Here is a 23,071-nt window from a genome sequence, read left to right as displayed (position 1 = left end):
ACTAAAGAATAAAAGCCCATAATCTTAATCTTGACATCTTGATTTATTAGATTCTTAGATATAGCTTAAAATGAAAATTTTAAGAACTTAAGAGGTTCCTTTAACATTGCTTCAAACTCTAGATTTAAAAAATGAGAACTTATCTGTTCAAAGGATCTTTACTGTTTTATTAAGAAGAAAAGCAGTATTATAAATGTAATTTTACTTATTTCTACCACTTATTTTACTCATATTTAGTATTTTAAAGTTTTTTACCAGAAATAACTTATTCTGAATTAACTGAACTGACTTCTCCATCTTTTGTTTTTTTTTCAGATAAACACAAACTACTAAACTAAAAAACAAGCACAGCTCAAGAAATAACGACTAACACATGGGGAAAACAAAGCAGTGTCTTCCATATGGCAGAAATAAAGGCTACTACTGATCATTAAGCATTTAAATCTATGTCAATTTAATTTCTTGAATCTTAATAACTGTGGAGAGGGAGGGGGAGGGGAGAGGTAGACGGGGAAAATTTTAAATTATTTCTTCAATTAAATAAATGAATAAATAAATAGATAGATAGATAGATAGATAAATAAATAAATAAATGCTGTAGATATTGATTTTAAAGGAAGGTAGAGAACTACACAAAACTATAAGGTTTTCGATTCATAAACTCAATTGTTATCTGTGGGGCTTCTTTTCTTTGTGGTTGTTGAATAAATTTGTTATTGTCTTTGGTTTTACTTTTCTCATCTGGACATTAGCCCGACACTGTTATTTCTAACACTGGGCACTATGGGGTCCTTGAAGGGGCGGGGGGACCATGTTCTTTCCATGTTTGTGTTCTAGCTGATCACCTGGACTGAGATAGTATCTGTGGAATCAATGAATGCCATTTTCAACCAAGTTTTTAAAAAATCCCCATACTTTTAAATAATAAGAAGGAAACTATAGACAGTCCCCATCAAAAGAATAGTTTGAATTTTAAAAGCCACCACTTACTCATTCTCAAAAAGCTGCCGGTCATTCTACAATGAGCTTTGCTTGCATTTGCAATCTTCACAATAATCTGAGGGGTATTCTTACTTTCCTGTTTAACAGATAGCTGGTGAAAGCTTAGTGAGGTTAAATTACTTGTTCAAAAATCATATAGCTAGGAAAATATATATATATATATCGTATAGCTAGAAAAAAATATATATATATACATGCACACACACACACATAGGATCGCTGTGGCTGCAGTATTGAGAAGGGAAAATACAGTGGGAAAGAGCCTATTGCAGTAATATGGGCAAAAGATGACAATGTCTTGTAGTAGGGTGGTAGCAATGGGGTTGGTGAGAAGTGGTTAGATTCTGGATATGTTTTAAAGGTAGAAATAAAAGGATTTCCTAATGAATGGGATGTGCAGTGTGAAAGAAAGCCTGAGCAATTGGAATAGTGATACTACCATATACCAAAATGAAGAAAACTAAAGAAAAGTTCTGATATGTTAAGTTTTTAATGCTCATTAGAAATTCGAATGGAGGTGTTGAGCTAAAAGTTGATTACAGGATTCTGGAGTTACAGCAGAAGTTCGGGCTAGAGATAAATTTAGAGTTGACAGTGTATAGATGAAATTTAAAGCCACTGAAACTAGATGCAATCACATAGGGAGTGAGTGATAAAGAACATGATGTTAAGAATAAGGAGAAATAACACATGTAGTGCCTGGCATGTTAGCACTTTACATATATAGATTCATTTAGCCTTCACAACCACTGTAAGAAGTAGCTACTTCTATTATCCTCAATTTATAGATGATGAAATTGAATCTTGGAGAAATTAAGTGACTTTCTTCTGATTAACCAGCTAGCAAGTGGTAGAGCTGGGATTCAAACCCAGGCACAGAACTTAAATATCGAATGTTAGAGCTCTGGGACTCTCCAACTTTCAGCATCAGGGAGATAAAGAAGAACCAGCAAATGTGACTGAGAAGGAGATTCCAGTGGGTAGGAAAAGAAGCTAGAGTGGTATTTCAGCCACCCAGGGGACACGATGGAAAAAATGCTCAGTGGTAACAAATGCTTGCTGGCAGGTCACGGAAGAGGAGGACTGAACACAAACCTTTGCATTTAACAAAGTGCTCTAACAGGTGACTTTGAAGCAGTAGTGGAGTTAAATCCTAATTAGAGTGAGTCCAGGACAGGATAGAAGAGACATTAGAGTTCATCTCTTTAGAGTTCAGCACAGATAACACCCCAGACTGAGTCACGGGTATTCGCATATAAATATGAATTAAGGCAGCAGCTGAGATATGTTACACAAACAAAATAGAAATTTGGTTAGGAACTTAGTGAGGAAAAGATGAGTAATTTTATAGCCCCTTTTAGGAGAACAAACTTGATTTCCTTTCTCTTGGCATTCAGTCTTGGTCTTTCCTTCATTAGGAAAATTTCCGAGCTCCAAATTTGCCTCCTCCCATCTTCAAAATAGATATTCTCCTGGACCACGTTCTTTTTTGTTTTTTGTTGTTGTTGTTGTTTGTTCGTTTGTTTGTTTTTATGGTGACATTGGTTAACGAAATCCAGTAAGTTTCAGGTGTACAATTCCACGGTAAGGTATATATATACATTGCATTGTGTGTTCACCACCCATAGTTGAATTTCTTTCTGTCACCACATATTTGACCCCTTTTACTACATCTACCTTCCCCCTCTGGTAACCACTAGTCTACAGTCCATGTCCATGGGTCTCTGCTTATTTTTCCTGTTTGTTTGTTGTTTTTAGGTTTATATCCCACATATAAGTGATATCATGGGGTTTTCACCTTCTTCTGTCTGGCTTATTTCGCTTAGCATGATTATCTCAAGGTCCATCCACATTGTTGCAAATGGCAGTATTTCATCTCTTCTTATGGCTGAGTAATATTGTATATATGTACCACAGCTTCTTTATCCAATTATCTATCATAGGACACCAATTGCTTCCATGCCCTGGCCACCGTAATATCCCCAGCCTAGCACAGGGTCACCTAAGAAGGGTATAAATGAAAGTGTGATGAATAATATTCTAAACATTAAATATGCTACTCTGAAGTTATTGTTGATTACTTGCTATCCCCATAATAAGCTCATGCTTTTCTCTGTGTACTTCCCTCAGTCATTCAAATTGATAAAAAGTTTTATGTTTATCTTTTAAAGCCATTTATAAGATCTTGGTTTTCCTTTTATTGTGGGTATTTTCCTAGTAGTTTATTCTCTCACTCTTTTTCCCTCCTCGTTAGATAGTAAAGCTTCTCATAGCATATTGCTTTACCTTTCTTTGAGTCCAAAGAGCACCTTATATTCATTACTATACTACGTTTTACCTATATGGACTTATTTTATCTTGTCCCTTTCCTCCACCTTACTTAATTCCTCCAGGACATGGACTGCCATATGTTTCAGTTCCCTACAACATGGTCCTTAGCACATAGGAAGTACTTGGTATATTATTTTTGAATTAATGAGTGAATATTTATTAAAGTCAGTTGAATATACTGAGCTGTACTGAATGACACTGATGCAAACTGCAGATAGTGGGATCTCTCACTTCACATGGCAACAACTACATAATGTTCTTAGCTTAGGGACATAATAATTTTAGCTAGATTTGTGAAAGGTTAAAAAGTACTACAAATCATCGAAATAACTAAATCCAATTAAATTAGAAAAATTCATTGTTCGTTGGTTTGCTTTTTTTTGGTATTTAAATTTTAAAAACATTTAATTGATGTACCTATGAACTTGTTTCATAACTTCTTTATATCTGAATCAGTGAATATTCTTCTTTCAATTTACATTATTTCTGATCATCTGGTTCACACTATTATAAGCGATTAGGCTACTAATTCAATTATGAAAACTTTGGCTTTCACTTGTATACAGAGATGATAAAACCAAAGGGATATAATAGTCTTAAGTTAAGGATTTCACAATTAATGGTGAATGGTAGAATCTTGAACACTGAGATTTCAGACCTGCTACAAATGACTGAAATGCAATATTAATATATTTCCCCAAAATCTTTAATGAAATAAAATAGCACAACATTTTATTACATAAACTTCTAATGGAGGCTATTGACAGATGATGGGTTAAGCAGATGCCCAGAAGAGGAAGGAGAAAGGATATTTACTATGATTACTCTCCATCGAACACTTGATTTTACAGTGTGGCTTTCATGACTAACCCAAAACAGTTAGTTACAAATTTATCAGGGTGACTCAGTGGGTGGACTGCCTTGTGAGAAGGCTTTTCTCACAACTCTTCTGATAGGGGGTCTAAACCACAGATCACCCATTTCATTTTATTTTGGGATAGATATCATATTTTCTTAACTTCCTCTGCTGTCCATGTTAGATTCCATATGCAGAGGCTATCAGAATCTTAAAACTAGAAAAAAAAAGTTTTCTCATCTGTTATGGTACAGATGAGAAACTTAGGCCTAGGAAACTTGTCACGCATCCAAATCACAAAACTAGTTAGCATAAAAGCTAAAACTCAAATACAATCACCTTACCTCCAGTTTCGATATTTTCCACTCTTACAGCTACCCTTCATTTTTGGCACACGAGGCCAATAATTTCAGTGATTTGGGAATTCTGGGAATGGCTCTCTTTACCAGTGAAAAAAACTTTTTATTTGGCATAGGTCTAACCTCTTTTAAACTGAAAATACCTTTAGAAAATAAAAAAAAAAAGAAAAAAAAAAGTCTATACTACTTTACAAAGAAGTTTACACATAATTTGAGATTAGTTACTGTTATCTCACAGATAATGATCATCTTTTTATTAGGGTGCGGTCCTGTGACAGAGGAGTCCAAGTAGCTGGTGAAGCAGGGATAGGTAGCTGGAAGGTTCGTTTGGGTAGGGGTGTTAGGCAAGATAGCTTGAGTCTAGACAATTGGAATGTATGGGTAATGGAAGACTCTCTGAAGAGGCCATTTCTTTGAACAACGATTAGTGGTTTTTTTTTTTTTTTTTTTTTTTTTTTTTTTTTTCGTTTTTATGTCTGCAAAGTCTTCAGTGATATCCTCTGTTTTAGATTAGTGGTTCTTAACTGGAGGTAACCCCGTCCCCCACCCTGCTCCCGCCAGGGGACTTTTAGCAATGTCTAGGGACATTTTTTAATGGGGTAGTGACGCTACTGGCACCTAGAGGGTAGAAACCAGGGATGCTACTAAACATCTTACAATGTGTAGGACAGCTCCCACAACAAAAAATGAGGGCCCAAATTTCAATAGCCCTGAGGTTGAGAAATTCTGAGTTAGAGGAAGAAAAATGCATTGAGGAGCTAGAGGAAGCTTCTTGAGTTATTATTTTACGCATTTAAGAACTTAGAAAAGGAAACAAGTCACACTCACTAACCTCTTCCCCTCCTTTTGGATAAGGCTACCAGTTTCTAGGGAATTGTGGAGACTGTTTTATCTGGATTTCCATGCACTGGTTGTAGGTTGGCCCAGGTAACTAAATCCATTCGCTCGAGTTTTGTGAAACAGCTGTGGCACTTGGCATCCTTCCTTTCTGGTGGTCAGAACTCGGTGCTAGCTGGCTAGCTTTCTGGTGTCTTCTGCGGTAGCAGAGAATTCCGTGGAACAGTACACATTCAGCATGGTTCTTTTTAAAACAAATGTTAAGACTGCGCTTCACAGGACATTAGGAGTCGCTTCACGGGGAATCAGATTATCTTCAGGAACAGATGGTTACCCAAGGAGAGAAGAGTTAGGGGCTGTAAACGTTAGCCTACTCTCGAATACCTCTCAGAAAAACCTCGCGTTCCCTACACAACACCGGCCGCAAATCCAACCCTAATGCGACTTGCGAGCGCCGAAGAGCCCAACGCAGTACGCCTTTTATACTTCGAGGCGCGCAAGTGCGCGCGACCGGCCCCTGGGGCTGCAGAGCCGACCAATGAACAGGCGCTCTCTCCGCGCGGGCTCGGGATTGGGCGAGCCGCGCCAGCCTCCCTGCCTAGCAGCGGGCGGGGCACACCCAAGAGCGACTGGGATAGGCGCATTCGCTGTGCCAGAGTCCCGGGGGCGCGTGCGCGGACTCGCGGCGGCCGCGGGGGCCGGTCTCGCGCGGTCTCGAGGTGGAGTCGCTGGCGGCGGCGACGGCGGCGACTGGCCGTGGGGTAGGGGCGGAGACTAAGGATTGTGAGGTGGGGAATCGGGAGTTTCGGGATTCTTTATCCGGTATTTTAAGTGCCGTTGGGGAACTGTCGTTTCTGCAGTGTTTAGGAGCGGCGGGGGTGGGACGATCGGCGGCTGCTGTGGCGCAGAGGTAAGAGGCGGACCCGCTGTGGCTCCGTGCGGAGGTCGTAATCAACAGGTCTCCCGGAGCGCGGCGGGGGAGGGTCTGCCGGGCGCGCCCCCCTCCCCCACACGCCGCACGCTGGGCCCAGGCAGGACCTGGGGCAGCTCGGCGGGCTGCTCCAGGCAGCGGGAGGCGCAGCCAGCCGCGGAGGGCGTGAGCCCAACCTTTGTCTCTTGGAGGAACGCTGCCTGGCTGTGCCCGCTGCCTCTCTTGAAGAGGAACCCACCTTGGCGGGTCCGCCTGGCCCGAGTTGTAGGGGGCGCGGCAGGGAGTCGCCTGTCCTCTGCATCCTGGTCCCCACGTTCGGGGCTCCCAGGACTCCCCCCAGGCCAGGTCGGGGAAATCGGCTGGGCGAACACTTTCCTTGAGAAGACGGAATGTAGTCAGCGTTCCTCTGCCTGACTCAGCTCCTGGTATTCAGCTGCTCTTTGCACTCTTTAAACAAATAAACAAACAGTTCTTACTTCCTTGTGACTACTTTAAAGAAAAGCCTAATCTCGTAAATAGTTTCTAATAATTTACTCTAAGTTTGCAAGGTGAACTTTGAAGCCAGTAAATTGTTGTAAGCTGCATTTAATGAAAGGCGCTTTAAACAGTCTTTGGTGCAAATTATGTAACTTCCTAATAATAACTCACCTTATGTTTAGTTGATTGACATACAGTAATGTGTACAGAATTTAGGTTTCGGTCGAAAGGTTTTTGTTGGCAGTTGGCGCTAAACTTAAAATCTGATAGCTAGGATTTTTTAGAAGTAGTGTATAGTGTGTTTTGCCTTCTTAGTCGTTTAGAGTTGTAAGAATTTAGATTTGGAAAGCCTTTAAAACAATTTTGAAATATTGTACTTACTGACAAGGTAAAAGGCGTTGATATTTCTGATTTTTAAAGAAAGTAATATCTTGTTTTTACGATCGTATCCTAATTATGCTTTTGGATTATACTAGAAGTTAATAACCTATTAAATTCTGGAACAAATGGAATAAATGACATGTTGGTTATTGGTGTCTTTGAAGTGTAAGTATTGGTGGTAATGAAATTGTTAAATAAGCTTTTTTGGATTATGAACTTTTTTTTTTACTAGATCCCCGTAGACATGGCACATAACAAGTTTTTAAAGGCTCTTTAAATTATTGTAGCAGGCTGAAGCTATTATAATGTAAGATCTTTATAGATGAAACAGGCAAAATACGAAAAGCAATTCATCACTTTGTTTTTAAAAAAGCAGGTGCATCTTACCATGTACCTGAATGACTTTTGGCTAGACAGACTTGACAAGTAAAGATGGACTCAGTATTAACTTGTTTTAGAAAGTTAAAATGAGAGATCAGAATGTACGTTTTACCTGAGGGCGACCCAGGTCAACACAGTGGATTTAGTTCATTATGTTCTTTTTGAATTTTAAGCTTGATTAAAAAGCTCATCAAAGACATACCAGGAAATTTGGTCCATTTTATGTATCAGTATACTAAGATGTCCTATTGCTCTGGTAGTTTCTGATTTCAAGGTGTCTGGGAAAAAGTTTCTTGACATAGGTGCTTTAGAATATAATTTTTAATTATAAACTTATTGAATCATAGAATTATTGAGCTGGAAATAATTTTAGTGGTTGTATAGCCTAACCTCTTCATTTTCCAGGAAAAGGAAAGTGAGATTTATAGAGTTAAGTAGTCCATAGTCTGACTGCTAGTTGATGGCATAGTAGGAACTAAACACCAGTATGCTTGTCTCCAGATTCCAACTATGGTGCTCTTTTCACTATATACTCTTGTTAAATAAGCAAATAAGTTACCCTTCTCAAAATTGTATATGTAGCCAGCAAGGTTGATTCTTTCCCTTACACATTTCTTTCTTATTTTTTAATAACTACTGGCCACAATTAATATTTCCTCTACTGAAGGATTTTCAGTTTTTCAATATTTCAAATGTTTAATGAATATCTTACGTATTTCTCCTCAAACACATGTGTGAAGGTTTCCCTAGAGTGTGTATGCACCTGTAAGTGGAATTGCTGGGCTGTAGGTTGATGTGCATTTTCAATTTTACTAGCTGCAGCCAATTATCCTCTAAAGTTGTAACAACTTACATTCCTGCCAACAGTATCTGAATCATGCTTGCCCACACTTGAAATTGTCAGATTGGCAGTGACATATTTTTAAATTTCTGCTGATCTGAAGAGTGAGAAATGATATATTTGTGTTCTTTATGTCAAAAAGACTTTATTTTTCATTTACAAGAAATTAAATTAACTCTTTTCATTGTAGAATTGTTTTGACAAATGCATAAAGCAGTGCACCTACCAAAATCAAGATGCAAAAGAATTCCAGCATCCAGAATTGAGCCTCTCTTTGTAGTCAACCTTTCTCCGCCCTTAACCTCTAGCAGCTAATAATCTGTTGTCTTTCTCTGTAGTTTTTTTTGTAGAATATCATATAAAAGAAATCGTACAGTATTTAAGCCTTTTGAGTCTGATTTCTTTCATTTAACATAATACATTTGTGTTCATGTTGAATGTATCAGCAGTTCCTTCTGTTTTATTGCTGAATGTAGTATTCTCTTGTACAGATGTACCACAGGTTGTTTATCCATCCACCAATCAAAAGACATTTGAGTTATTTTCAGTTGTTGTTGTTGTTGTTGTTGTTACTATGAATAAAACTGCTGTATATCTTTGCAAACAGGTTTTTGTGTGAAAATAAGTCTTCATTTCTCTTGGGTGAGCACCTTGAAGTGGAATTGCTGGGTCATGCGGTAATTGTATGTTTATTTTTAAAATTGACTGTGGTAGGCCGAGTAATTCCTGGAACCTGTGAATAAATTAGGTTTCATGGCAAGGTGAATTAAAGTTACAGATGGAATTAAGGATGCTGATTAACTGACTTTAAAATATGGAGAGTATCCTGGATTATTCAGGTAGGTCCGGTGTATCATTGAGGTCCTTAAAAAGGGAAGAGAAACTGTAGAGTCAGAAAAAAAAAAGATGTAACAATGGAAGCAAGGCCAGAGTTCTTGGTTTTGAGGATGGAGGAGGAGGGTGGGGCATCAACTAAGGAATGTGGTGGCCTGTTGAAAAAAGCCAGGAAATGGATTAACCTTTAGAGCCCCCAGAAAAGAATGCAGCTCTGCCAACACCTTGATATCAGCTCAGGGAGTCAGAGTCAGACTTTTAACCTACAGAAATGTAAAATAATAAATTTGTGTTATTTTAAGCCACTGAGTTTTTGGCATTTTTCTTATGACTGATGATGCTGAGCATCTTTTCATGTGCTTATTCGCCATTTATATATCTTCGTTGAAGTGTTCAACTCTTTTGCCCAGTTTAAAATTGGATTGTCTTATTGTCAGGTTTTAAGAATTCTTTAAGTCTTTGTCAGATTTGTGATTTGCAAAGATTTTCTCCCAGTTGTGGCTGCCTTTTCCATTCTCAACAGTATCTTTTGAAGTGCAGACCTTTAAATTTTGATGAAGTCCAAAGTATCAGTATTTTTCTTTTATGGTTCTTATTTTCAGTATTGTGTCTAGGAACTCTGCCTTACCCAAGGTTGCAAAGATTTTCTCCTTCATTTTCTTCCACAAATTTTGTAATTTTATGTTTTACATTTAGATATATGTTCCATGTTGAGCAAAATTTTGTATGGAGAGGTTTGAGTTGAGTTTCATTTATTTGTCCCATTGTTACAATACCGTTTGTTAAAAAGACTATCCTTTCTCCATTGAATTGCCTTTGTCTCCGTCAAAAACCATTTGACTACATTTGTGTAGGTCTTTTTCTAGACTCTGTATTCCATTGATCTATTTATCAGTAATCTTGTAATTGGGCTGTTTAATTTTATCATTTTTACAAATTTGGGCTTATATGATTAACTTATTATAAAAATTCAAGCAGTTTGGCCTTTTGACTCATAATGTTAAAGTTCTTTTGTAAGTTAATAGTTGTCTCAAAGACCCTAAACAGTAATGTTTTAAGGCTTCTGATGTTCTTGGCATTTTTGATCCTTTAAGTGAGAGGTTGGCAACTTTCTATAAAGGGCCAGATAGTATATATTTTAAGCTTTGCAGACCATATCATTTCTGTTGCAAGTATTCAACTCTGCTGTTATAGTGCAAAGTGCAAATGAATGTGACTGTTCTAATAAAACTTTTTATAAAAACAGGGTATTCTTGATTTAGCCTGTGGGCTTAGTTTGCCTACTTTTGTTTTGGGCAAAAAGTCAGCAGGAGAAATGAAAATTGTAGTAATGCGGTGGAAAGAGCCTCAGGGGGTCAGCTGAGTTGTGAAGTTACTTCATGTTGTAATTCCCAGCCAAGCTTTCACTTTCCTCATCGATAACATGTAGCCACCTGGGAAGATGTTCCAGAAGGTTAAAATAAGGTGCGGAAGGCACTGAGCAAAATATTTTGACATATAGTAGATATTTAATAAGTATTTAATCCTCCCCCAGCCTTGTTTTATGGCCGCACAATGCTTTGTGACAAATCAACAAATGTGAAATAACTATGGAGATTCATTCAGGTTTTTGCCAATTTTTAGTATATCTAATTAGTTATTCTAAATATTAGAAATTATACTGTTTGTATTTATAGCTAAACTCTTTTGAATTGTGCTTTTTTTGATGAAAGTTATAACTCCTTGGCTTCACAATAGTATCAGAAACTTTACATCAAAAAACTGAGAATTCATTTTAAAAAATAATTTCACATTTTGAGGGTTTTACATTGTCACAGAAAATGATCGATGATGTCACTTAAAATGTATTACAGTCCTTTGATTTGACCTAACTAGGCTTTCTGTATTTTGCTTGTGTGTTTCAGAAGTGCCTTTAAGACTGCATTTATTTAAAATAATTTACTGCCTTCTATGAGTACACTGAACTGAGTGCTCTGCTAGGATTTAAGTGCGCTTAAAAAGTACCTACATTTAGGTACTCGTTTTTGTGTAATGTTTGGGATATATATACGAAGCTTCAAAAAGTTGTTTTTCTTCCTTTCTGAATTTCTGTCAAGGTGGAGCTGGATTTGAGATTTTTAACTTCCTTCTTCTCCAAAATAAATAATCTATCGCTGGATTTGTATCCTTTATCAGTCTTCTCAGTTTCTTCTGTTCTGATGACACAATTCTATTTCTGGTCCTGAAGATACTCTCTACTGTCACCTCTTTAGTCTAATTTATAAATTTATAAATAACAATAGGTATGAATCTTTATTATTAATTTTTCTTAATGTTCCTGTTCTAGTAACTCTGAAATGGCTATTTGGTATTTCTTCAATGAGGAGGCAAACTATTCTCTCTCTCTTTTTTTTTTAATGGCAAGTTGTTGAATTGCATACCAGCAAGCCATCTAGGTTGAGGTAATCATCTACTAATTCGCTGACCTTTGGAGCACATCGTTTTCTCTAGTAAACTATAAATCACCTGAGGTCAAAAATTGGAATCTCTTATAATATGTTTTTAAAGACCCGAAACTTGTGACAAGTAATTGACTAAAGGATTGAAACTCAAGAGTAAAAGGAATAGAGAAAATCTGTATGGAATAGGCATAGTAATAGGCATCTAGAAGACAAAGCAGTAGCTATGTGAGTTTGTAATTAGGATTCTTTGAGAGTTGTCATTGCGAGTTACTAACATAACGAAAGAATAGATGCAATCAAAATTATGACAAGGCTCTGGAACTTCTACTATAGGAAAGACTCAAAGGCAGCAATTTCATTACTATGTTTTAAAGTATTGGTGGTACCTTTTGGATCTTTTCTTATAATTAAAGCCCTTATTCCTTTAGTAAACTGATTTCCTACCATTTTAAAATTAAAGATGTAGTATATTCATTTTTATGTGGTAGAGGAAGTCCTGGCTACTGGAGAATCATGATTCTAATGATTTCTTAAGTACTTTATTAAGAAATTCTTAGTTTATTGTTACATTGCTTATGAAATTGTTAGGGCCTTAGGGATAGTATTTTGATAACTAAGGTTCTGGAACTCGAAAAGGGCTTTGTTGCTGCTACTAATTTTTATAGAATTTTAGAAGGTAGTTGTAATTTAAAGTTTCTCTGTTTTTCAAAATTGTAATGCCTTTGAGTTTTCCACCCAAATTCTAAAACTAACATTTTTTGTGTGTGTTTTGTGAGATAGCCAAATAGAAGTATAAGTAGAAAATAAGACCTGAGAGGTCTGTTATCCTTACAGTTCATTAATAGTAAATGAAAACAGTATTGTATATATTCTTCCAGATTTTTGGCTAATAACTTTATAAACATATCTTTTATGTGCATTTGTAAAAATGGAATGATATGTAAACACCATTTCGAAGCTTGCTTTATTCATTTGCCTTTGTTTCATGTCAGTTCACATAGAGCTTCATGCTTTAGTAGCCACATAAAAATTTTTAAACAACCGAAATTCATTTTAATAGTATATTTTATTTAATTCAATCTATAAAAAACATTACCTTGTCCATATGTATTAGATACAAAAAAATAATGAAATGTTTTACATTGATTTCTTCCTATCCTGAGTCATCAAAATTCAGTATGTATTTTACACTGATGACACATCTCAATTACAGTAAGTTTTCATTGGAAATATTTGATCTTTATTTAGATTTAATTAAATTTACAGTTGAAGAAGTAAAATTAACATACCCAAATTGTTCCAAACATACTTTCTGGGATAAATTTCTAGAAAAGGAATTAGTAGATCAAAGATTTAATTTAAAATTTTGGTAAATATAAATCAAGACATAACATTTCAGTGATTTATAGAGTCAACAGTACACAATTTCCCATATCATTTTCAGCACTGTACGTGATTGGTCACTCAAACAGACACACAAAAATTTTATACCAAGGTAAATATTTTTAAATATTTATGCTACTTTTTTCCTTCCTATTCTAAAGAAAAGGACTACTACTCTCACTATATTTTCTTGGGGAGAGCAAAAAAAGTTAGAGGTCATGAGAAGCTGTGAGGAATTAAGGTTGGGGGCAAGAATGCAAAAGAACTCAGAGGATGTGATCTGCTCTAGTACCAAGTAAATCAAGGTCTTACCATTTAGCTTTGACATTGGACAGGTTACTTGTCTTTGCTAAAGCTAAGTTACTAAATTGAATGAGATGGTTGGGAGAGTTAATGAGATAATGCATGCCAGGTGCTTAGTACAGTAAATGGATGGTACAGTAGCTTAAAGAAGGGGAAAGGCAACAAAAACATTGGAAAAGGGACATTGTCATGATATTTATTAGGTGTGCTTCAGGAAAGTTAATCTGGCGGTATCGAGTAAAATGATTGGCAACTAGAAGGTTGGCAACTAGAAAAACCCATGAAAGAGAATGTGTATAGGATTTAAGGTGGTGGTATGAAAAGGGAGAAACTGGGGTAATATGTGAGATATTATTGAGGGAGAATTGATGGGAGTTAATATTGTTATTAGCATATTTAGGGGTATTACAGTTATGATTTTCAATACTTAAATTTGACCCCAGGGGAATAGGTAATTTATCTTATAGGAGCTAGTCTCTTGTATTTTTACAATATTCACTTTTTAGGGATAAATTAATATTTTATTAAAAAGTTTGTCAGGGTAGGATATGTGGCTTGATTGGCAGCACATACCTAAATTGGAGCAATACAGAGTGGAGAATAACATTTTTTAAATGATGTTACCAGGGAACTGGAATGTTGGTAACTTGTTTCACTTTTCAGATGAGTAGAAATATTCACATGCATTCTACCATTTCTCCACTTGACTATATCTGCTGTTTGGCTGAGTATTTAAAAATTTTGAGCAATAGGTGTTGTGTCATGGGACTGCAATCTAGTGCTATAGTAACCTTTTAGTCTGTTAACATATATAACAATGAAATTAATTATTATATTAAAGTTCATTTTATGAAGTAGAAAGTTGAGAAAAGATGCATTTTCTCTAATTATATCTTAAAGCTAAAAGAATGAAGTACAGTTGACCCTTGAACAATGCAGGGCTTGGGGCACCCACCCGCCGTGCAGTCGAAAATCCTTGTATAACTTTCAACTCCCCAGAAACTTAAGTTGTCCTTCAGTGTCCTCAAGGGGTTAGTATCAAGAGCCCCATGGGTACCCAAATGCTTTGATTGCTCAAGGCCCTTTTATAAAAAGCATAGATCAGTATATACAGTCTGCCCTCCGTATCTATAGACTCCCAACTGCAAATCGAAAACAATACAGGTATTCACTGAGAAAAATCTGCATATAAGTGGAGCTGCTCAGTTTAAACCTTTGTTGTTCAAGGGCCAACTGTAATGTGATTTTTGAAAAATGCGTAGTCAGTATAGTATCATCGTGACTATCACAGCACTGTGGACCCTCAAGGGTTTACTGATCTGTATTTTAATGCCTATTATATTAACTTCTAGCTCTGTGACTTGACTTGCAGTGCCTTGAGATCTCCTAGAAAAAAGGGCAACTGTGGAGATTAAATGAGATAATGTGCTTGAATTTACTGTAGAAACTGAAAAGATTTACTAATGTAAGATATGAGTATGTAAGTTACTTACAGATTTTCATTTCTAGCCTGTCCTCTTTGGTTTTTCTGTCCAGCAGTTAACAACCCACCAACATTCTCAATTTAAATGCAATACTTCTAAAATGGAATTTATTATCTTCCCAGTTCTCCCTGTTCCCCCTTCTCTCCCTCCCAGGGAGAAAAACTTTAATCTCTGAATTTTCCTATTTTAGGGTCTTATAATTTCTCCCAGGTTCACTTGTTATGCTCAATATTTTAGAATTATATTTGGCTCCTGGTCTCTAAATCTTGTCAAATCATCCTTTGTAATATCCGTTGTTTGAAATTATCCCTTTTCATTCCTTCTGCTACTTCCTTTATCTTCTCATGCATAAAATATTAAAACATTGTCTCTCTTGGCTACTCTACTTACATTTCCCCCCTTCAACTCTGGTTACAATGTAGAGTAGATTTAACTTTCTAAAAAGCTTTTTTTTTTTTAACTGAAACCTCATTGCAGGAGAAAATTCAAACAATTTAGCTTAGCATTCAGTCAACTGTGGCTTTATCTTCTATCTCTTACATTGGCTCTGTTCCTTATGAAGACTATTCTTGTTCTCCAACTAGGCGATATATATTCTTGATTGGTAGCAATATACTGAAAAGCCATATCTCAAGTAATTTTATCCCACATGTTTAAAAATCCAGTGCTAGTTAGTTTGAAATATTAAAAATTACCTTTTGTCCTCGTGCCTTTTTCAAAAAATGTACTAACCTGTTGGATGCATTTAATCTTTTATTATTAAGTTGCCGAAGGCGATAATGGGGCAGTTCAAGTAACCAACCATTTGATATCTTTGATACTGTTTGGCTTTTAACCAATTCCTACTATGAGTACGTGGTCTTGAATATCTCCAGAGACGTTCAACTTTGTGTTTGATATAAGCAAATGGAAAATTTTCTCAATTAAGGAAAAAAAAAAAAAAACTTTTTGCTTCAGAGATTATTACATATAATATATAGGGAGCTTAATTATCTGGTTTCAAAAAATGATCTCGTGTTCTCCCGACTCTTCTTTATATTGCAAAATGTAGCTATAACAAAGTAATAACCAGATTTGTAGAGATGAATAATGATTCATTATGCAGTCCCATTGGTCCTTTGGAATACTTATGGCCATAGCTAAATTTTAGGCAAAAGAAGGCAAGAAGAAGCTATTAGGTATTTGGATTTGCAAATGTGTTTTTCATAGAATTTCATTGTTTAAAAGAGAGATTATCTTTGGATAAGTGAACAAAAATCTTAGGAATGTACCCTTCAAAACACTAAACTGACAGTTAATTGTCATAATCAATAGGAGTTTTTCTTTCAGTATTGGATAAAACTAAAAATAATGGCAAAAGTAAAGTGCAGAGCTTCTATTCTGAAGTCATACAGACTTGGTATGAGTCTTGGCTCTGCTGTTTAGATTTATGACCTTGGGAAGCAACTTAACCTCTCCGTACTTGTTTACCACATCTGTAAACTGAGGATAACTTTGAGGAGTTGAAAGGATTGAATGAGATGATATATGTGAAATTCTTGGCACTCTGCCTTGCAAGTAGTGCTGTTGCTTTTACTTCTACTACTATTAACCACTATCACCATCACTGTCTACCAAAACCACTTAATTATTCTATTTGTGTCCTCTGTAAAATGCCATATAAGGATGTTGTAAGGATTATATGATGTGAAACCATATACATAGGAATACCTGTTATAACTGTTGAATGTTTATTTTGATGTGTTTTGGGGGCAAAATACTTTTCTTATTTAAATCTGTCTTCATCTGTCATTGAGGATAACAATAGTATTTAACTTGTAGGATTGATTATTAACTAAGTACAGCAGCGTAGTGTTCAGCACACAGAGTCAGTAAATAATATGACCGTTATATTTTGTCTATACTTTTTTTAGTTTTCCCTTGTTTCGGTCACTCTTAATGTAACTAATTATTTTATATCCATGTTTTGTCTCATTTGATTGTAAGCATTTGATGGTGGGGAATGTATCATATGATGGAGTATATTACTAAAATTGGGTTTGCTTTCCCACTCAGGTTCCAGTATACAGTGTAAGGCAATTTATTTGGCAGTAGCTTTTATTCCATTAACTCTGTTGCCATTCTGTTGGTGATCATTACTTTGTTGAATTTCTGGATTTATTGATTTCTGCCACTAAGTATTTGTATAACTGTGGCAAGTAACTTAAATTTTCTGGACCTTCTTTTGTCATTTGTAAAATAAGAGGAACTCACCAGATCCAAGTTTTGTTATTTAAACATTTAAGTTAGTAGAACTTTTTTTTCCTTGAACCTTAAAAAAAAAAAGGTAAAAGTGAGTTTCTGCTCATATCTTCCTATCCAAATGAACAATATAACCCTCGAAGTTTCTTTCTTATTGAACATTTTGAAAAATACTGGATCAGATGATATTTAAGGATCTTTCAGCCTTAGTATTAATTATTTGGAAACCGACAGTACTTAAAAAAGAGTTGAAACACAATAAGCAAAAATACCGTTAGGTGGTTAGCAAGGAAGCTTGGCTATTTAAAGTTTTGTCTAGAATGTGTGAAAAACTTTTTTAATATTACTGAATGAGTGACTGCCTCAATTTTGAATTAATATTCCATTATTTGTTTAACTCAGGGTTTCTCAGCTTTGGCATTATTGAAATTTTGGACTAGATCATTCCTCATGGGAGGCTGTCCTGTGCATGTTTAGCAGCATCTCTGGCCTCTGCTAAGTAGGTGCCAGTAGCACCCCTCAACCCAGTCCTGACAATAAAGAATATGTCCAGACATTGCCAAAACTCTCCTTATGGGGGTGGGTGGAAGGCAAAACAACCCTTGGTTGAGAACCTCTAGAATCCAGAAATGTTTAAGAAGAGTTAAGGTGATATTTGTAAATAAATCTTTGATAAATTTTGATAAATGAACATTTTAAGATATAGCTGTTTAACAGATTATAAACACAGCAGTATTTTTCCAGCTATTTTTCTCTCTCTTTTTTTTTTTTTTTTTTTGCAGGGGGTGGGGGGAATCTCAAGACAATTAATTGTATGCCCCAGAAATGTAAGGTCAAGAGTAGGAACTTGTAAATTAAATCTTCCTGTTGCAGATGTATTTTATATACATACAATTTTTGCCAGGAATGTTCAAAGCTGCTCAGTCTCTGAAAGTTTATATCCAAGAAAGATGTGTCTTCTAAGCTAATGGCTTTGCCATATTCCTATCCAGTTGAATTGAATGTCAGGAATCATACCATCCTTTTTATGTCTGTGGAGGCACATGATTTATGTAGCTTAAGTTATCATGTATGTTATCTTTACTTCTCTTTGAAATCTTTACATATTTGATTTTTTACTTCGAAGTTTTTTTCAATTAAGGGAATTTTGCTTCTATTCTTGACAAATTTATCTGGCATAGTATATTCTAAATACAGTTAGTTTTAAAGTTATGAGGATAGCAATGACTTCTTTGGAATGCAGTTATCAGGATGATAAATAAAGTACTTCTATCTGAAACCTAAACCATGAACCAGGTAGAATTTTAGAAATACCCTTATAGAACTCATCAAGATGTTTCATTAAAGTAAACCCAGGACATTTTGCATGCTCTTAATTTGAAGAACTTGGTTTGTCAGTTGTTTAAATCTGTTTAATAGCTTTAAAAATATTTTTTACATTGCCCTATTGAGTTAAACAAGTTTAGTTTACTTCAAATAGGTATGATTTTTTTTATTTAAAAATATTGTTTAAATATAGTTTTCTTAGTTCTCTATAATTTAAATCTTTGGTGAGTCTGTATATTTTTGTTTAAATTGTCATCAGTAATCATTTCTGACCTAATATTTTGCATGATTAGCCCCAATATATTTGGGTTTTGACTTGTGCTTATTTAGTTTTAGATATAACTAAATTCCTTCTCTCTGAAGATGATGCATGTGCCATTCATTGTTGAAAACTGAAATTTATGCATTGAGTTAAATGTGTGTTGTCGATATGTGACTTGTTTTTGGAATATGTAATTTTTTTAAATTGGTTTTGTTGAGATATAATTTACATGTAGTAAGATGAAATTTTAAGTGTATAATTTAAAATCAGTTCAGGTATAACTTACATTAAAATTCACTAATTTTAAGTGTTCCATTTGATGAGTTTTAAAATAACTATTGAGATATAATTTACATTACATAAAATTCATGTTTTCTGGGTACATTTTGAGTTTTACTAAATTTATATCATCATGCAGATATCACTGAAATCTAATTTTATTATACTTCCATCACCTAAAAAAATTCTCTCATGTCCTTTTGTAGTCAGTTTCTGCCCCCACCCCACTTTGCTAGTTTTGCTTTTCCTAGAATTTTCATATATACTCTTGCATCTGACATGTTTTTGAGGCTATCCATGTTGTTGCCTGTATGAGTAGTTCATTCTTTTTTGTTATTGAATAGTATTCTATGATTATCTATTCAGCTGAAGGATATTTAGATTGTGTCCAATTTTAGGTTAATAATGCTTCTATGAATATTTCCATTCAAGTCTTCCTGATTTTTACAAATAATATGTTTTTATTTTTCTTGCATGGAATAACTAGGTTATATCATGTATATGTTTAACTTTTTAAGAAACTGCAAACTGACTCGTTTTATATTTTCACTGGTATTGTTTGAGGGTTTCACTTTCTCTATATCCTCTCCAGTGCTTAGTATTGTCTGTCTTTTTAATTTTAGCCATGTGTTTTTAATAGTATTTCATTGTTTTTTAATAGCTTTATTGAGGTGCAATCCAGATACCATATAATTCATCCATTTCACATGTACAATTCAGTGGCTTTTAGTATATTCAGAGTCGTGCAGCCATCACAATTAATTTTAAAACATTTTCATCACCTCCCAAAACCTACACCTCTTAGCCATAATTCCCCCCCCACACACAGCCGCAGCACTGGACAACCACTAATCTCCTTTCTGTCTGTAGAGCTACCTATTCTGGACATTTCATAGATGGCATCTATACAGTCTGTGGTCCTTTGTGACTGGCTTCTTTCAATTCCATTTTCAAGGTTCATCAATGTTGTATGTATCAGTACTTTATTTCTTTTTATTGCCCAGTAATATTTCATTATGGATATACCGCATTTTATTTATTCATTCATATCAGTTGATGGACATTTGGATTTCTTCCCAATTTTGGGCTATTACGAATAGTGCTGCTATGAACATTTTTGTGCAAGTTTTTGTATTACATATGCTTTTATTTCTCTTGGGTATATATTGAGGCGTAGAATTGCTGGAACATATGATAACTCTATGGTTAGCCTTTTGAGAAATTGCCAGACTGTTTTCCACTGTGGCTGTAGCATTTGACATTCCCAACAGCAGTGTTTGAGGGTTCCAGTTTCTCTACATCCTCATCAGCACTTAATGTGTCAATTTGTATCTTGCCATCCTAGTAGATGTTAAGTGATATCTCACTGTTTGTTTTTGAGGTATAATTGACATACAACATTACATTAGTTTCAGGAATACAACTTAATGATTTGACATTCGTATACATTTCAAAATGATCACCACAATAAGTCTGGTTACCATCTGTCCCCATACAGTTATAAAATTTGCATATGTTGAAGACTTTTAAGATTGACTTTCTTAGGAACTTTCAAATTTATGATATATTATTGTTGATTATAGTAACCATGCTGCATATAATATCCCCATAACTTATCCATTTTATATTTGAAAGTTTGTACCTCTTTATCTCCTGCACTCATTTGCCCTCTCCACAACCCTCCTATCCTCTGGCAACTGTGAATCTGTTCTCTGTATCTATGAGTTTTGTTTTGTTCTGTTTGTTTGCTGTTGTTTTTTTTTTTTTTTTGGTTAAGATTCCACATATAAGTGAAATTGCATAGCATTTATCTTTCTATGTCTGACTTATTTCACTTAGCATAATCCCCTCAAGGTCCATCCACGTTACTGTAAATGGCAAGATTTTTTTTTAATGGTAGAACAGTATTCCATTGTGTGTGTGGTATCACATTTCTTTATCCACTCATCCATTGATAGACATATTTAGGTTGTTTTGTACATCTCGACTCTTGAAAATAATGCAGTTAACATAGGAGTGCATATCTTTTTGAATTAGTGTTTTTGTTTTCTTTGGATAAATACCCAAAAGTAGAATCGCTGGATGATGATATAGTTCTATTTTTAATTTTTTGAAGACCTTCCATACTATTTTCCATAATGGCTGTACCAATTTGCATTCTCACCAACAATGCATGAGGGTTCCTTTTTCTTCACATGCTCACCAGCACTTATTTCTTGTCCTTTTGATAAAACCATTCTGACAGGTGTCATTTTGGTTTTGATTTTCTTTTCTCTGATGGCTAATAATGTTGAATATCTTTTTGTGTGCTTTTTAAAGGCTATTTTTTATCTTTTTTGGAGAACTGTGTTCAGGTCCTCTTCCCATTTTTAAATCAGACTATTCATCTTTTTATTATAGAAGTGTAAGAGTTTGTTATATGTTCAAGATATAAGTCCCTTATCAAATATGATTTGCAAAAGTTTTCTGTGGGTTATCTTTTCATTTTCTTGATGGTGTCCTTTAAAGCACAAAGTTTTTAATTTTGATGTCTAATTTATCTATTTTTGTTGTTGCTTGTGCTTTTGATGTCCTATCTTAAGAAACCATTGCCTAATCCAAGGTCATGAAGATTTACACCTATGTTTTCTTCTAAGAGTTTTATAGTTTTAGTTCTTACATTTGTGTCTTTGATCCATATGGAGTTCATTTTTGTATGTGATATGAGGTAAGAGTCTAGCTTCATTCTTTCACATTTGGATATCTAGTTGTCCTACCACCATTTGTTGAAGACACTGTTTTTTTTCCCCCTCATGTAATTGTCTTGGCATTCTTTTAATAATTCAGTTGCCTATAAATGCAAGGGTTTATTTCTGGACTTTCAATTCTATTCCACGGATTTCTATTTATGCCGCTATCTCTCTGTGGTTTTAATTTGCATTTCCTGAATGATTAATAATGTTGAGTATCTTTTCAAATGATTATTTTCGCCATTTGTGTATCTTGTTTGGTAAAGTGGTCAAATGTCTTGCATTATTTTTAAAAATTAGATTGTTTGACTTTAGTCATAAGTAGTTACAGCAGGCATGTATTTTGCAAAAATATTCCTCTCACACATTTTTTTTAGCTTTGTCTTTCCATTTTCGTAAGTTTCTTTTAGTGGCATAATTTGGGGTGTTGTATTCTGCTACCATTCAGTGGATTCTAAAAGCTTGGCAACTGATGGACTAATAGGAAGATAAAGGTCTTGGAGATGGTGGTATAATTAACAATAGTAGGGAAGAAGATGAGGTCAGTTTGGGATACAGATGGTCCCCTACTTATGATTGTTCAACTTATGATTTTTCTGCTTTACAATGCTGCAAAAGTGATACACACATAGTAGAAACTGTACTTTGAATTTGATTTTTTCCCCAGGCTAACAATATATTTCAGAATTATACTCCCTTGTGTTGGTCGTCAGTGGCAGTGTGCCGCAGATCACGGCCAGCCATGTGGTCATGAGTATAAACACCTGATTCTCTACAGTGTAGTAGTAAATTCATTTTCAACCTATGGTGGGTTTATCAGTATGTAACCCCATCATAAGCCAAGAAGTATCTGTATATTGAAATTGAGATTCCTGGTGATACCCATATAGAAATGTACTTTTTGTTTCTTCGGTCTAGAACCCTTTATTTCTGGATCTTCCCTCAGATCTTTTTTTTTTTTTTTGGTCATTCAAGTCTCAAATATCAGTTCAAATATCACCTCCTAACATAGGGCTTCCCTAACCATCATATCTAATGTTGCCACTTCCAAACATCACTGTCTGTTATATTTTCCTTTTTCTTTCTATATATTCCTCTATCCGAAATCATCTTATTGTGTGTTTGTTTTTTTAATTATCTGTTACTCTGCCAGAATGTAAGCTCCATTAGGACAGGATCCTCTTCTGTCTTGGTCTCCAGTATAACATGACCTTTTCCCCTCTGAATTGGTTGTGGTTCTTATCTGTCAAATTCTTTTTGGATTCTAAACTTCTCATTTCCTTGGCATCATAAACTATTCATAATGTTTAAAATTAATCCAAAAATTGTAGTTAAAACAAAGAAAGAAAAAAGAAACTGCATTTCTATTTGAACCTTAACCTAGAAGTCAAGA

General features: G+C 35.1%; 2 protein-coding genes across 7 annotated transcripts in view; both read left to right on the top strand.

The window, feature by feature from the left end:
- The window catches only part of FAM71D (family with sequence similarity 71 member D), a 25,388-nt gene extending 19,238 nt beyond the window's left edge, over positions 1-6,150 (top strand). Inside the window, exon 6 of the mRNA XM_011386177.1 lies at positions 5,777-6,150. Coding sequence (XP_011384479.1) covers positions 5,777-6,150 — 374 coding nt within the window. The remainder of the gene's footprint in view (positions 1-5,776) is intronic.
- Positions 5,864-23,071, top strand: part of MPP5 (membrane palmitoylated protein 5) — a 74,567-nt gene continuing 57,359 nt past the window's right edge. Inside the window, exon 1 of one of the 6 annotated variants that reach the window (XM_011384112.2) lies at positions 5,864-6,295. The gene's annotated coding sequence lies outside the window, so the exon portion shown is untranslated. Of the gene's footprint in view, positions 6,296-9,108; positions 9,236-23,071 lie in introns of those variants that run through there. The other 5 variants (XM_011384148.2, XM_011384166.2, XM_011384139.2 and 2 more) reach the window with 5 other exon arrangements.

This window comes from Pteropus vampyrus, unplaced genomic scaffold, assembly GCF_000151845.1.
Source record: "Pteropus vampyrus isolate Shadow unplaced genomic scaffold, Pvam_2.0 Scaffold15, whole genome shotgun sequence".
Classification (NCBI taxonomy): domain Eukaryota; kingdom Metazoa; phylum Chordata; class Mammalia; order Chiroptera; family Pteropodidae; genus Pteropus; species Pteropus vampyrus.
The sequence above is the reverse complement of the archived record's forward strand: the minus strand, read 5'-3'. Positions and strand labels throughout refer to the sequence as shown.